Source organism: Aquarana catesbeiana, linkage group LG10 (genome assembly GCF_042186555.1).
Source record: "Aquarana catesbeiana isolate 2022-GZ linkage group LG10, ASM4218655v1, whole genome shotgun sequence".
NCBI lineage: Eukaryota > Metazoa > Chordata > Amphibia > Anura > Ranidae > Aquarana > Aquarana catesbeiana.
Genome location: NC_133333.1, coordinates 116358339 through 116372265, shown reverse-complemented (window position 1 = coordinate 116372265; position 13927 = coordinate 116358339). Strand labels below are relative to the sequence as shown.

General features: G+C 40.7%; 1 protein-coding gene across 15 annotated transcripts in view; it reads left to right on the top strand.

Moving 5' to 3' along the window:
* Positions 1-13927, top strand: part of PHLDB1 (pleckstrin homology like domain family B member 1) — a 196293-nt gene that overhangs the window by 110527 nt on the left and 71839 nt on the right. For all 15 annotated transcript variants that reach the window (XM_073602503.1, XM_073602494.1, XM_073602502.1 and 12 more), the window contains one exon: positions 12871-13149. In XM_073602503.1, coding sequence (XP_073458604.1) covers positions 12871-13149 — 279 coding nt within the window. The remainder of the gene's footprint in view (positions 1-12870; positions 13150-13927) is intronic.

Here is a 13927-nt window from a genome sequence, read left to right as displayed (position 1 = left end):
GGGTGCCATTAGCAATAAATGGCAACACAAGCACAACATGTGTTTTAATGCGAGCAAAATTGCGGAATTTTGCACGCGTTCAAAGAAACACTAAAGTATGAGTGCATCCTCACTAAGCAGCTATGAGAAACTATGAGAAAGCATTTTGAGCTTGATGGTGTGTATCTAGTCACTGCTAAATATGAGGTCTGGGCAGAGAAGCCGTTCTGCTCTATTGGCAGACCCACCCTCCACCTCCACATCTTCAATATGGTACAAGTAGCTGGAAGTGCTTTTGGAGATAAATACTGCTTTGGCCATGGGCGGGCCAAGCAGTAGAAATTATACAGTGTTTTTTTTGATTTTTTTTTTTTTTTTTTTTTTTTTTTCTTAAGCCATGAAATATAAACCCTTTTTTTTTATAATTTCGTGAAACATTATCTAGCTGTGTTATGCAACTATATTATGTTAGTTTTTTTCCCTTGTTAATGGAATGTGCTACAGAGTACATTCCATTCCAGATTTTAATATATTTCTTTCCTTAATCATCGCTTCCAAGCTGTGCTAAGCCCTCACCCATACATGCCTAGTCATGTGTATGACTCACCAAAGAGAAATTGGTGTTTGTGTCCTAATGACAACTCTCTACATATGGCATACAAGAAAGCTATTCTGAATGTTTGTTTATATAGTTTTGGTATGTACGGCACAGATAACCGTTTATTTCATAGACAGCATTGAAAAATCTTTCTTCAGTTGCTTTTTCTTTCGTGCTGGAGTTAGGTTGAAGTGGAAGCAGGGCTGCTGTTAGAAATCACAGGGCCCCATACCGCCTACTTGACAGGCCCCCCTATAAAAATATTAAAACAATATTTTCACTAAAAATACACTAAAATCATTATTAGCAGACACAAACACAAAATAACTTACAAAACTCCTGCAAAATCCAAAAGATAAAACTATTTTGAGGTAATAAAGCTCCGTGCGTGAATGAGGTCTTGGTGCCCATTCAGATGGTTGCTGAGGCCTTTACAGTATGAATTTTTTATTTATTATGTTGTTGGAGCTGCGTGTAGGCAGCCTATGTTACGCTATGGGGACGCAGGGGCTGTACGAACACAGCTGCGGGTCCTTTATATGATGGGCATGTGGATTCAGGTGTATTGCCCTGAACATAGACTGTGTGCATTTGGGGGCCACTCGCCCACACCTCTCAAGTTAAGTCTTGCGGCTGTGTTCGTACAATCTCTTCATAGAGTAACAGGCGGCTCTGGCCGCCTGTTACTGCTCATTCACACTGGGCCATACAACGTGTGTGAATGAGCCCTTGATTTTTTTTTTTTTTTTTTATTATTTTTTACCATTTTTTTTTTTCCCCCACAACGCTGTTGGGGGGGGGGGGGGGGTCTTTGGTGAAACATCAGGATTCTAAACCAACCCCTAATGCCTTACGTTTGAGATGGAGAAATGGACTTGGGATATTCCTCAGTCCCTTTCTCTGCGGCCTCAGCTGCACTGGTCAGTGAATGAACAGACTCTGTGCTGAGGCTCCTGTTCATTCACAGACTGAAGCATGGTAAAAACTGTTTACTTTACTGTACTTTAGTTTTGAATGAAAACAGTGAGTTATCAGTACCGGCCCCTTCCCCCACTCTCCATCCTGAAAAGATCCCCTGCCCTGTTTGCCGACAACAGCTGGTGTGAGAGAAAAGGAGGGAAGCTGGCAGCACTGTGGGAGGATAGGGGGATAATGCAGGGAGCCCAGGCAGCAGGGGGTAATTAAATCCTAGACTGGGGGAGTAACCGGTCTGGCAGGGGGGGGGGGCAATTGCAGGAATTGATCCCCTGTGTGTGTCTCCCTGCAGCAGCTAAAAGTCGGTGGGAAGAAGAGTAAGAGAAGCCGGCTTTCAGCTGCTGCTGGGAGACACACACAGGGGTTCAGTTCTTGTAATTGCCCCACCCTAGCCATACCTCTCGCCCTCCCTGTCCACATCTGAGTTACCTGCTTCCTGGGCCTCCTAGCTGGCCCAGGCCCAGTACAGGGGGACCAGTGGAAGCATACGGTTCAGGGAACCAATCCTATATGAATGTCCGTGAAATAGGCCATAAAGCTAATAGTGATGGGCTCAGGTATGTTCGGATCGAACCCGCCAGGAAGCCATCACTGCACACCACCAATCATAGGCAGTGAGGCATTTCCTGACCAGCAGCTGCACATACACACGCTGCCTATGATTGGCGGTGTGCAGTGCCGGCTTCCTGGCGGGCTCGATCCGAACATGCCCGAGCCCATCACTAATAGCTAATTCTAGGGACATTTTTCCTGGAATTAACACCTGAGTTGGGAATTTTCCGTGACACACTTGAAAGGGGGAGGTCAATACAATTCACAGTGAATTTGAGAACGGAGGTAAGGGGAAAGGACCTGACAAAAACATTTTTATCCATTTTAATCTTAGATCCAAAACAGAGCCTGAGAGAGCTGTAATTATCAGCTACATCTGCAACCTCTTTCTATTAAAGTGTATGTATAGGCAAAACTTTTTCTTTGTTTTGGATAGAATATGGATCTCTATGATAACTAGGGACCTATCATATGTATCAGGAAGTGAGGAGCAATCCCCCTAAAGCTTGGGAAATTCCCATCTTAGACAGTTATCATCAGAACTTTTGTCCCCACTGGAAGATATCCCCTCACATCTTGCTTTCATGATACCTCTAAACGTTAGGATTTCCCATTACTACTTCCCTCAGTTAAGCCTCATTCACAATGGGGCAGTTTAATTCGCACCCCGTGTAGGGCCATGTTTACCTGCACACACCTGTGCATCCCTGTACCGGCAGTCCCATAGCTGTCAATTGGAACACAATGGCTGCATGGTACATTCAGGGCTGTGCACCCGCACGAATGTCACATTGTCAGTAGCAGCTGTGTCTGTGCAGCCGCTGCATTCCATTACAGCAGTGGGACTGCTGACACAAGGATGCAAGCAACACCTGTGCATTCCCATGCTGGTAAAACATGGCCAGCCATGAGGCATGGATTAAAACACCCCGTGTGAACAAGGCCTTACAATGGTCACCAGGAAAATTAGAGAGTATAAATCTCCTCAGTAGGGATGCAGACCGCAATAACAATGCGACAGTTGTAAATCCTCCACATTTCTGTCCAAAAAATAAATATTGCCTTGTGTACTGTATATTTTAGGTGAAATACCACTGAATATATTCAGTTTAGCATTATACTTGGCTGTCTTTGGAGCATTCGGCATGTACTGTGTGACATGTATACTTCTGAGTATGGAGAAGCATGTGACTTACTCCACTTTCTCTCATGTGACCGTGATGGTGGTTAGTGATTGGCCTAGTGTTGTCACATGGGGGTGATGTGACAGGTTTTGGCTAGAGGGGCTTTTACTTCTTCCTGGCACCATTAGTGACCAGTTTATAGAGTGATATATATATATATATATATATATTTTTTTTAATACATTTCTATTTTTATCAAGACATACGGTATTTCATCATACAAAATCACAACAGTGCATTGCATAATCTACTTACAACCCATATTGATGTACGCCCATTGTTTAAGCAACCTTTAAATACATCTTATTTATTCTTCTAAAGTATAATTTTAAAAGGACAAAAAAAAAAAAAAAAGAGGGGATGGGTGGTACTGCGTACCCTACCCAAGTCCATTATCTCATTGTTGTAATATACATAGATTACATACAGTGGCTTGCGAAAGTATTCGGCCCCCTTGAACTTTTCAACCTTTTGCCACATTTCAGGCTTCAAACATAAAGATATAAAATTTTAATTTTTTGTGAAGAATCACCAACAAGTTGGACACAATTGTGAAGTGGAATGAAATCTATTGGATGTTTTAAACTTTTTTAGCAATTAAAAAACTGAAAAGTGGTGCGTGCAAAATTATTCGGCCCCTTTACTTTCAGTGCAGCAAACTCACTCCAGAAGTTCAGCGAGGATCTCTGAATGATCCAATGTTGTCCTAAATGACTGATGGTGATAAATAGAATCCACCTGTGTGTAATCAAGTCTCTGTATAAATGCACCTGCTCTGTGATAGTCTCAGGGTTCTGTTGAAAGCGCAGAGAGCATCATGAAGACCAAGGAACACACCAGGCAGGTCCGTAATACTGTTGTGGAGAAGTTTAAAGCCGGATTTGGATACAAAAAGATTTCCCAAGCTTTAAACATCCCAAGGAGCACTGTGCAAGCGATCGTTTTGAAATGGAAGGAGTATCAGACCACTGCAAATCTACCAAGACCTGGCTGTCCCTCTAAACTTTCAGCTCAGACAAGGAGAAGACTGATCAGAGATGCAGCCAAGAGGCCCATGATCACTCTGGATGAACTGCAGAAAACTACAGCTGAGGTGGGAGAGTCTGTCCATAGGACAACAATCAGTCGTACACTCCACAAATCTGGCCTTTATGGAAGAGTGGCAAGAAGAAAGCCATTTCTCAAAGATATCCATAAAAAGTCTCTTCTAAAGTTTGCCACAAGCCACCTGGGAGACACACCAAACATGTGGAAGAAGGTGCTCTGGTCCGATAAAACCAAAATCGAACTTTTTGGCCACAATGCAAAACGATATGTTTGGCGTAAAAGCAACACAGCTCATCACACTCAACACACCATCCCCACTGTCAAACATGGTGGTGGCAGCATCATGGTTTGGGCCTGCTTTTCTTCAGCAGGGACAGGGAAGATGGTTAAAATTGAGGGGAAGATGGATGCAGCCAAATACAGGACCATTCTGGATGAAAACCTGTTGGAGTCTGCAAAAGACCTAAAACTGGGACGGAGATTTATCTTCCAAGACAATGATCCCAAACATACAGCAAAATCTACAAAGGAATGGTTCACAAATAAACGTATCCAGGTGTTAGAATGGCCAAGTCAAAGTCCAGACCTGAATCCAATCGAGAATCTGTGGAAAGAGCTGAAAACTGCTGTTCACAAACGCTCTCCATCCAACCTCACTGAGCTCGAGCTGTTTTGCAAGGAAGAATGGGCAAGAATTTCAGTCTCTCGATGTGCAAAACTGATAGAGACATACCCCAAGCGATTTGCAGCTGTAATCGCAGCAAAAGGTGGCTCTACAAAGTATTAACGCAAGGGGGCCGAATAATTTTGCACGCCCCACTTTTCATTTTTTTATTAGTTAAAAAAGTTTCAAAAATCCAAAAGATTTCGTTCCACTTCACAATTGTGTCCCACTTGTTGGTGATTCTTCACAAAAAATAAAAATTTTATATCTTTATGTTTGAAGCCTGAAATGTGGCAAAAGGTTGAAAAGTTCAAGGGGGCCGAATACTTTCGCAAGCCACTGTACATCTTAATGTTCTTACAGGGACCCAACAATTCAAACAGGAATCTCAGAAAAAAAGGGGGTGGGGTAGTGGCAATTCCTTACAATCCCTTTCAACAATGTATTAAGTGCCAAATTGTGAAATCCAGTGCAAGAAAATGAAGTAAAAATTTTAACCATGCAACAAAATCTAAGGAGTGTCAACCCCCCCCCCCTTCAATTGACATCGTAAGTGTCAAGTGCCTTGATTAAACCCATGTAAGGGGAGAAGGAAAATTTCTACTTCTCCCTTTCTCCTCTCTCATTTCTTCATCCACATCCTTAGTGATGTTAAAATGTCAATACTAATATCCCAAACGTGTGTATTCCCATTTCATTATTTGTTCAGGTCCTCAGCAGGTAATCATTCCTTCCATCTGAGATTCACCCTCTTTTACTATAAGTCCCACCCATACTTCATAAAAAAAAAAAAAAAAAAGAAAGGGGGTTCTTTCCTTCTCTTTTCTTCTCTCCAAAACAATACATTTCTTATCCTGGTCTTACCAGATACATCCAAACAGACCTACCATATTCTGATCTGGGCAGGGAGGTGTATGCGTGCCCTGTATTGAAGTGGTTAAACACTGCAGAATTCATCCAGCTTCTTCTGTCACATCATCAATAAAGCTGGAGTGTGAGGACGACCACTGTGGTGTTCTATCATGCTTGAGTGGTTGTTTTATGCTAATATCAGCCAATGGTTACCGTAGCATGATTTGGCACCCTTGCAGTGTTCCTTGGAATTATAATCTCACTTGGTCCCCTTGGGACTCCTGTGGTCGCTCAGAGCTTCCCTTCCATAGATTTGTGGACTCACTCGGTGGCTATCTTTTATGGTCCTTTGGAGTTTTGTGAAAAGTGGTGGTCTGTAAATACCCTGAAGAAGCCAATTCTGGCGAAACATGTTGGGATCCAAAACCATGCTCTGACCATCTATGTTTCTGGACACCAGTGATCTATGAAATGTATACATACTTAATGTATTTTTATTGAACCCATTTTTTAACTATATGTGAATAAACTAGATTTGTTTTATATAACGTGGATTTCTTTGACTTGGGCACTGCTATAATCCCACAAAATACCCTGTTGCTTCATATCATAGATAAACACCAATGACCCAGTGCCCCTGGAAGCCATGCATGCCCATGCCATCACACTGCTTCCACCATGTTTTACAGATGAAGTTGTGTGCTTTGGATCATAAGCTGTTGTTCCAAGCCTTCTCCACACATTTTTTCTTCCCGTCATTCTGGTACAGATTAATCTTAGTTTAATCCATCCAAAGAATGCTTTTCCAGAACTGGTCTGGCTTTTTTAGATGTTTTTTTTGCAAAGTCTAATCTGGCTTTTCAATTCTTCAGGCTTATGAATGGTTTACACCTTGTGGTGAAGTCTTCTCTTGATTGTAGACTTTGACAGTGATATGCCCACCTCCTGGAGTGTGTCCTTCACCTGTCTGGATGTTGTGAATGGCTTTTTCTTCTGATCCTGTGATCATCAACCACTGTTGTCTTCTGTGGACATCTAGGTCTTTTTATGTTGCTGAGCTCACCAGTGCGTTCTTCTTTCTTCAGAATGTACCAAACTGTTGATTTGGCCACTCCTAATGTTGCTGCTATCTCTCTGATGGATTTGTTTCATTTTTGAAGCCTTACAATGGCCTAATTAACTTGCATGGACAGCTCCTTTTGAATGCATGATGTAGGTTCACAGCAATAGAGTCCAAATGCAAATACCACACTTAGAATCAACTCCAGACCTTTTTACCTGCTTAATTTTTGAAGACATAACAAAGGAGTAGCCCACACCTTACCATGAAACAGGTTTTGATTCAATTGTCCAATTACTATTGGTCCCTTTTAAAAAGGGGGATGGCCTTCTCTTAAGAGCTGTGATTCCTAAACCCTTCCTCTGATTTGAATGTACATACCCTTTAAATTTAAACCTGAGAGTGCAATTTCAGCCCATATCCATTATATAACTATAGCTTTAATGTGTTTAGGTAAATACCTGGGGAAAAAACTAAAATTGTATATATTATATGGACCTAACTGTAGCTGCATCTACAGCTGTGTGCATTTCTCACATTTTCCACTGTCCACAAATAGGACCCACACTATGAAACAATCCCCGTACAACAGCAGCCAAATGTTCAGACACCAAAGAGGAGCAAATTCTATATCTTTCACCATGAACACCTCCACAAAGATCATCATATATTCCTTTTATTGTATCTTCAAAACATTAAAATTCACTTATTAGTCACACTGACAAAACTATTTTCAATGCATTCTGGGCACAACCAGCACTCTCTCAATATGAGAGCACCCGGCAAAGAGCTGTCTTGTCATAGCAGAGGGAACTGTTGAGTCTCTCAGGAATCATTTTATGGCTAATAGCCAACATCGCACAACAGATCCATTTAGCTTTATGGTGCACCTGTGTCTAACTGTTGGAGCACAAGGTAAGAATAGCTCTCTGGTCTTCTCTCTTTTTTTTTTTTTTTTTTTTTACCACTACTCAGTCACTTTTACAGGGTTTGAAAGCATTATTCCAGATCTTTTCACTCACCTTGGTTCCCCATGGACCTGAGACCTCTGTGCAGTAGGGAATATGATGACAATTTGTGGGGGATTGATGAACCTCAGCAATGACTGAACCTGGAAGCTCTAAGTCTTTTACACTTGTAGACTCATTGGGTTACTGTTTTGGTACTGGGGGTGATGTAGATCAGGTCATCTCTGTGCCCATTCTATATTAGATAGGTACAGGGGAAACATATTGTTACATAGGGGGTGTCCTCCCCATTTTTACAGTAATAACTAGAAATAAAAATGAATAATAAATGTTATACATACACGTAAATTTAATGTATTTTTGTTTCAAAAACTTTCACACAAATAGCAGGATGTGTTTTTTCTTTTTTTGGGCATATCTCCTTGCGTTCAGAATATGTGGTTTAGAAGGGCTTAGCAGATTTGTGCTTCTTCCTGGCTTGGTGCATTTTACATATAGCAATGAAACCTTTTTTTAATGTACAGCCTTAGATGTACTACAGATAATCCTATGACTTTAAATAAAAGCACTGCCAGCTGGATTTTCCCAACTGAAAGGAGTCCTAAGGAACTGCATTGAAGACATTTCATACTGCCTCTGCCGCCGGTGTAGATTACTGCACCTCGTATCTGTTTTGCAGTGGTTACCAAATCAGCTGCCATTGTTCTATATTTAAAGCCAAAACTTTTATCTTTTTACTTTCGGAGGGCATTCCTTCACTTCACATTCTGTCTCCTGACACAACTATAAGTGGGAGATGTCTCCAAAGAATGGAAAACCTCTCTTCGACAGTTGCCAACTAAAAATGTTGGATTTTCTGTCCATTTTGGTCCCAGTGACAATGGTCTCATCAGGGCATATAGACAGGATTAAGCTCCTCATTAGGGACACAGATTGCTATAAATATCTGACAGAGGTTCTAACCTTTCCCTCTTTTGACCAGATGAATAGCGTTAGTGGATTGCTTAAAAGCTTTCCAGGAAATTTTAAAGGATAAGTTCACCTTTTGGAACATGTATGTATGTATGTATGTATATATATTATCTAGCTCCTGCCTCTTGATCCTCCCAGTGACCGTGGACAGGGGTTATTTTTCCAGTACCCGTTGTCACTTTTCAAAAACAGCTCAGGTGTACAGGGCTCCGCAGACACAGCTACATTGTTCATTCACAGATTCCTGTGAATGAATAAACTACAAGGTACCATCTCCCACCGCCGCACACATAGCACCTTTTGATTTACTGATCGCAAGTGCAATGCTGTCCAGCAGGGGAAAATAACAAATGCATTTTTTTCTGCAATATAAATAAATAAAAATGTGTGTGTGTGTATGTATATATATATATATATATATATATATATATATATATATATATATATATATATATATATATATATATATATATATATATTTTTTTTCATTTTTTTGCAAAGATTAATTTTTAGTCTTTAAAGCCCAGGTTAACTTCTAAGTATTGTAAGATATTTTTGCTCCTGTGCCAGCTCAAAATTCCTGTCCCCTGCAGCAGGCTGGAGATACTGTCTCTCCGATGTGCCCCCTCCTTCCTATCCAACACTACAGCTCTTCATTCAGCAACAGGGAGGGTAAGCATTGCCGAATGGAGAGCCGTAGTTTTCACAAGGTAGGGGGCTTGTCAGACCGCTGGAAATAGAATGCTGTGCTCACACATTTTAAGCTAGTCAAAGGGAACCAGAATTGAGCTTATGCAGGATCTCTGTTAAATAACTAAATTAAGTATGATGCGTACATACTGATGTTTTATGCAGCCGTAATGTATCTAATTTGTTTTAGTTAGTTATAGCTACAATTGGGATTTACTTTTTTTTTTTTTTTTTTTAAAGTATTACATACAGTACAGTACTCAACTGTTTTGTTAAAAGTGCACTTTTAAAGCTACAGGCACTGTATGGCAAATGTTAGCAGTTCTATAAATCTGATTTTGACTGATGGAAACCAGAATTAAGCAGGTGCTCCGTTAAAGTGATAATAAGGCTCGTTTTTTTTTTTTTTTTTTTTTTTATCAGTAACAAACCTGTTATACTTACCTGTTCTGTGCAGTGGTTTTGCACAAAGCAGCCCATATCCTCCTCTTCTCGGGTTCCTCGTTGGATCTCTTGGTCCTCCCTACTATCGAGTGCCCCCACAGCAAGCAGTTTGCTATGGGGGCACCTGAGCCACAGCTCTGTGTGTCCATTTAGACACGGAGCCGTGGTTCGGCCCAGCCTCCTCTCTTTCCTGATTGGCTAACTGACTTTGACAGCAGCGGAAGTACAATGGCCCCTCTGCTTTGTCTTAGCCAATCAGGAGGGAGAGTCCCGGATGACCAAGGCACTCTTGGATCGAGATGGGGCTTAGGTAAGTATGAGGGGGGGTTGCTGCACAATGAAGGTGTGTGGGTTTTTTTTTTTTTTTTTTTTTTTTTTGCATTAAGATAAAAAAAAAACTTCTGCCTTTTTAGAATCCCTTTAAGTATCCCTTCCTTTGACCAAATAAAGAGTGTGGATCTCTTGAAAGCTTGTCCAGAAAACTAAAGCTGGCTGTAGATGAGTAGATTTTAGGTTGAATTCTTTTATTTTACAAACCTTCATTTGATGTTCAGTTGTTAGTGGGGTTAAATCACTGTTGGTTTTCAAATACATTGATGAGAAAATGTGAAGGCACAGGATGGAACTGTTTTCTGAAACAAACTTCTAACAGTTTATTGTTGTTTTTTTTTCAGTAAATACAATTTGTTCCAAAATTGAATGTTATGGACAATCAAAATTTTGAAGAACTTTTGAATGTCAAGTCTTGGAATGTACTGAGAATTTTCATATGAACGTGCATTCCAATATCTGCTAGTAATATAGGCATCTTTAACCACTTCAATACCGGGCATATTCACCCCCTTCTTTCCCAGGCCAATTTTCAGATTTCAACACTGTAACATTTTGAATGACAATTGCACGGTCATGCAACACTGTACCCAAATTAATTAAATTTTTATCGTTTTTTTTCCCCCACAAATAGAGCTTTCTTTTGGCAGTATTTGATCAACTCTGCAGTTTTTATTTTTTTCATAAACAAAAGAAGAGCGACAAGTTTGAAAAAAAACACTATTTTTTACTTTTTTGCTATAATAAAAATCCCAATTAAAAAAAAAAAAATGTATTTTTTTCCTCGGTTTAGGCCGATATGTATTCTTCTACATATTTTTGGTAAAAAAAATAATCGCAATAATCATATGTTCATTGATTTGCGCAAAAGTTATAGCGCTTACAAAATGTGGGATAGATTTATGCCATTTTTATTATTATTTATTTATTTATTTTTTTACTAGTAATGTCGTCGATTTGCGATTTTTATTGTGACTGTCACATTGTGGCAGACATATCGGACACTTTTGACACTATTTTGGGACCACTGACAGTTATACAGCGATCGATGATATATACTGATTACTGCATAAATGTCACTGACAGGGAAGGGGTTAACACTAGGGGGCGATCAAGGGGTTAAATATGTTACATAGGGAGTGATTCTAACTGTAGGGGGAGGGGACTGCCTAGGGGATTCGACCGATCGGTGTTCCTATATACTAGGAACACACGATCTGTCTCTTCTCCCCTGACAGGACGTGGATCTGTGCTCTGTAACGAGCAATCGCAAGTGCCCAGCGGACATCACGGCCGCCAGGCACGCGTATCAGCTTCTTGGCGCGCGCCCCTTATACCGATGGGAACCTGAGGACATCATGTGATGCCCGCCCAGGATGGGAGATCCCATCTGCGGACGTCATATGACAATGGGCGGGTAGGGAAGTGGTTAAAGCTTAAGGCAAGGCCATACATGGGTTTGAAAGAATTTTCTTTCGAAAATCGTATCTAAGAATTTTCATTCGAATTTCGCACCATTATTGGGCTGCAGCAACAGCCGATTTTTGTGCGGCCATCGAATTTGAGTAATCGGGCATGTTGGAAATTTTTTGAAAAACGAACAATTTCCTAATCAATCATGAGAGAATCTTGTGAGAAATGTAATGTAAAAAAAATTCGCAATGAGTGCAAGAAAATAAGATTCCGAGCCATTCTTTTCTCTTGCAGCAGGAGGTGAACTTGAAGGCCTGGTTAGTCGACTTTCGAAATCAATGGTGGCACCATCGGATCACGAAACGCACAAAAAATCTGATTTTCAAAGAAAATTCTTTTGAAATTCAAACTTTTATTGCCAGCCTAATTCTAGTTTCATGTTAAACTAATGTTTTAAACATTGTAAAGTGTCAGGAGTATTTAAGTGCCTTTTTTCACCTCTTACTTTTAGCCTTTTGTAAAGTGTCAGATTTTAGATCCTGTGCCAGCTCAAAATTCCTGTGCCCTGTCCCCAGCTGGAGATAGTGTGTCTCTCTGACATGCCCCCTCCTGCCTGTCCAACACTACAGCTCTTCATTCAAGGAGCATGAGCATTGCCGAATGGAGAGCCGTAGTTTTCACAAGGTAGGGGGCTTGTCAGACCGCTGGAAATAGAACGCTGTGCTCACAGAGTGCAGCAGTCTTTATTTTAAGCAAATCAAAGGGAACCAGAATTGAGCTGGTGCACGATCTCCAATAAATTAAGTATGGCACTTAAATACTAATTATTTTTTTTTTTTTTTTCCATCTGTAGTTTATCCCATTCGATTAAGTTGCGTCTACAGTTGGGCTTTAACTGGACAAAAAAAAATGTAAATGATCACGTACACTACTCAACTGTTTTGTTACAAGTGCACTTTTACAGCTACATCCACCTAATGGAGAATTTTAGCAATTCTATATATCTGATTTTAACTTGCGAATTGTTTTTTTTGTCCATAAAACCACAAGCCACTGAAAAATAAATAGTTTACATTTATTTATTTTATATAGTTAAATAGTAGTTTTCTACCACTCAAAAATGCGCATTTTGTTTCCATTAGGAGCGGCAGAGGCTGGAGACCATTCTGAATTTGTGTGCTGAATACAGTAAATCAGAAGAAACCACTCCGCCTGCTCAGCTACAAGAACCTCAAGCCTTCATGTCAGTAGGTGCCAATGTTGAAAGGACTTCACCGTTACACTGTCGAAGACCATCGTGGGATGGTAGTCTAGGGAACAGCCACGAAAATACTGGGAGCCTGATGAAATTGAGGGGAGGACACAATGAGGAAGAAGCTCACAAAGAGGAAAATAGCAGCACAGAGAGTACCCAGCATGAAGTGAGTGTTTATTTAAACTTTGTGTTAACCAGTCTTGAAGGTCTTATTCATGTTCTTGCGTTGTGGTCAAGAGGGGTTAAAAGGGCAACAACCGTTGCAATGGTTTATGCAGTAGGGTTACTGACTGTTCCCATGATATAATCTACGATAAAAAGTAGTGCAGTTGTCTGAAAGTGAGCCTATACTGTTATTAAATATGCTATGCACTTTTTTTTTATTTGTAAGAGTCCCCTTGATACTAGACAGATATTACCTAACGATAAATAGTCCTCTACTGCAGAGGGTCACTGTATGAAAACTCCAACTTTCTGAATGTGCACCAACTGCATGACTGTCAATATAGTCTGATAATAGGCTGTTGAAGCACTGGATGCTTTTACAAAGCTTGGCTGGGATGTGCCTACTGGGCCACATAGTCCATAGGTTGAGTTCAGCAGGTTGTGACTATGCTCTGCAGAGAAAAAAAGTTTATTTAAAGATACTATCTGGCCTTTATGAAGTTTAATATCTAGGGAAGCTTGGTTTAGCACATTTAGTCATACTACAGTTATTCAGGTTTGCTTATAGTTCTGTTTTCCTGTGGTTGACAACTGTTTAAAAGTGATTGTAAAGGTAAATTAAACATGTCTATACTCACCTGCTCTGTGCAATGGAAAGTGCTAACCTCCTCTTTTCAGGGCCCCCGCTGGCACTCCTGGCCCCTCCCCTCTGTCCAGTGCCCCCATGAGAAGCCGCTTCCCATGGGGGCACTCACACCTGAGTCCCAACGCTGCGTTCA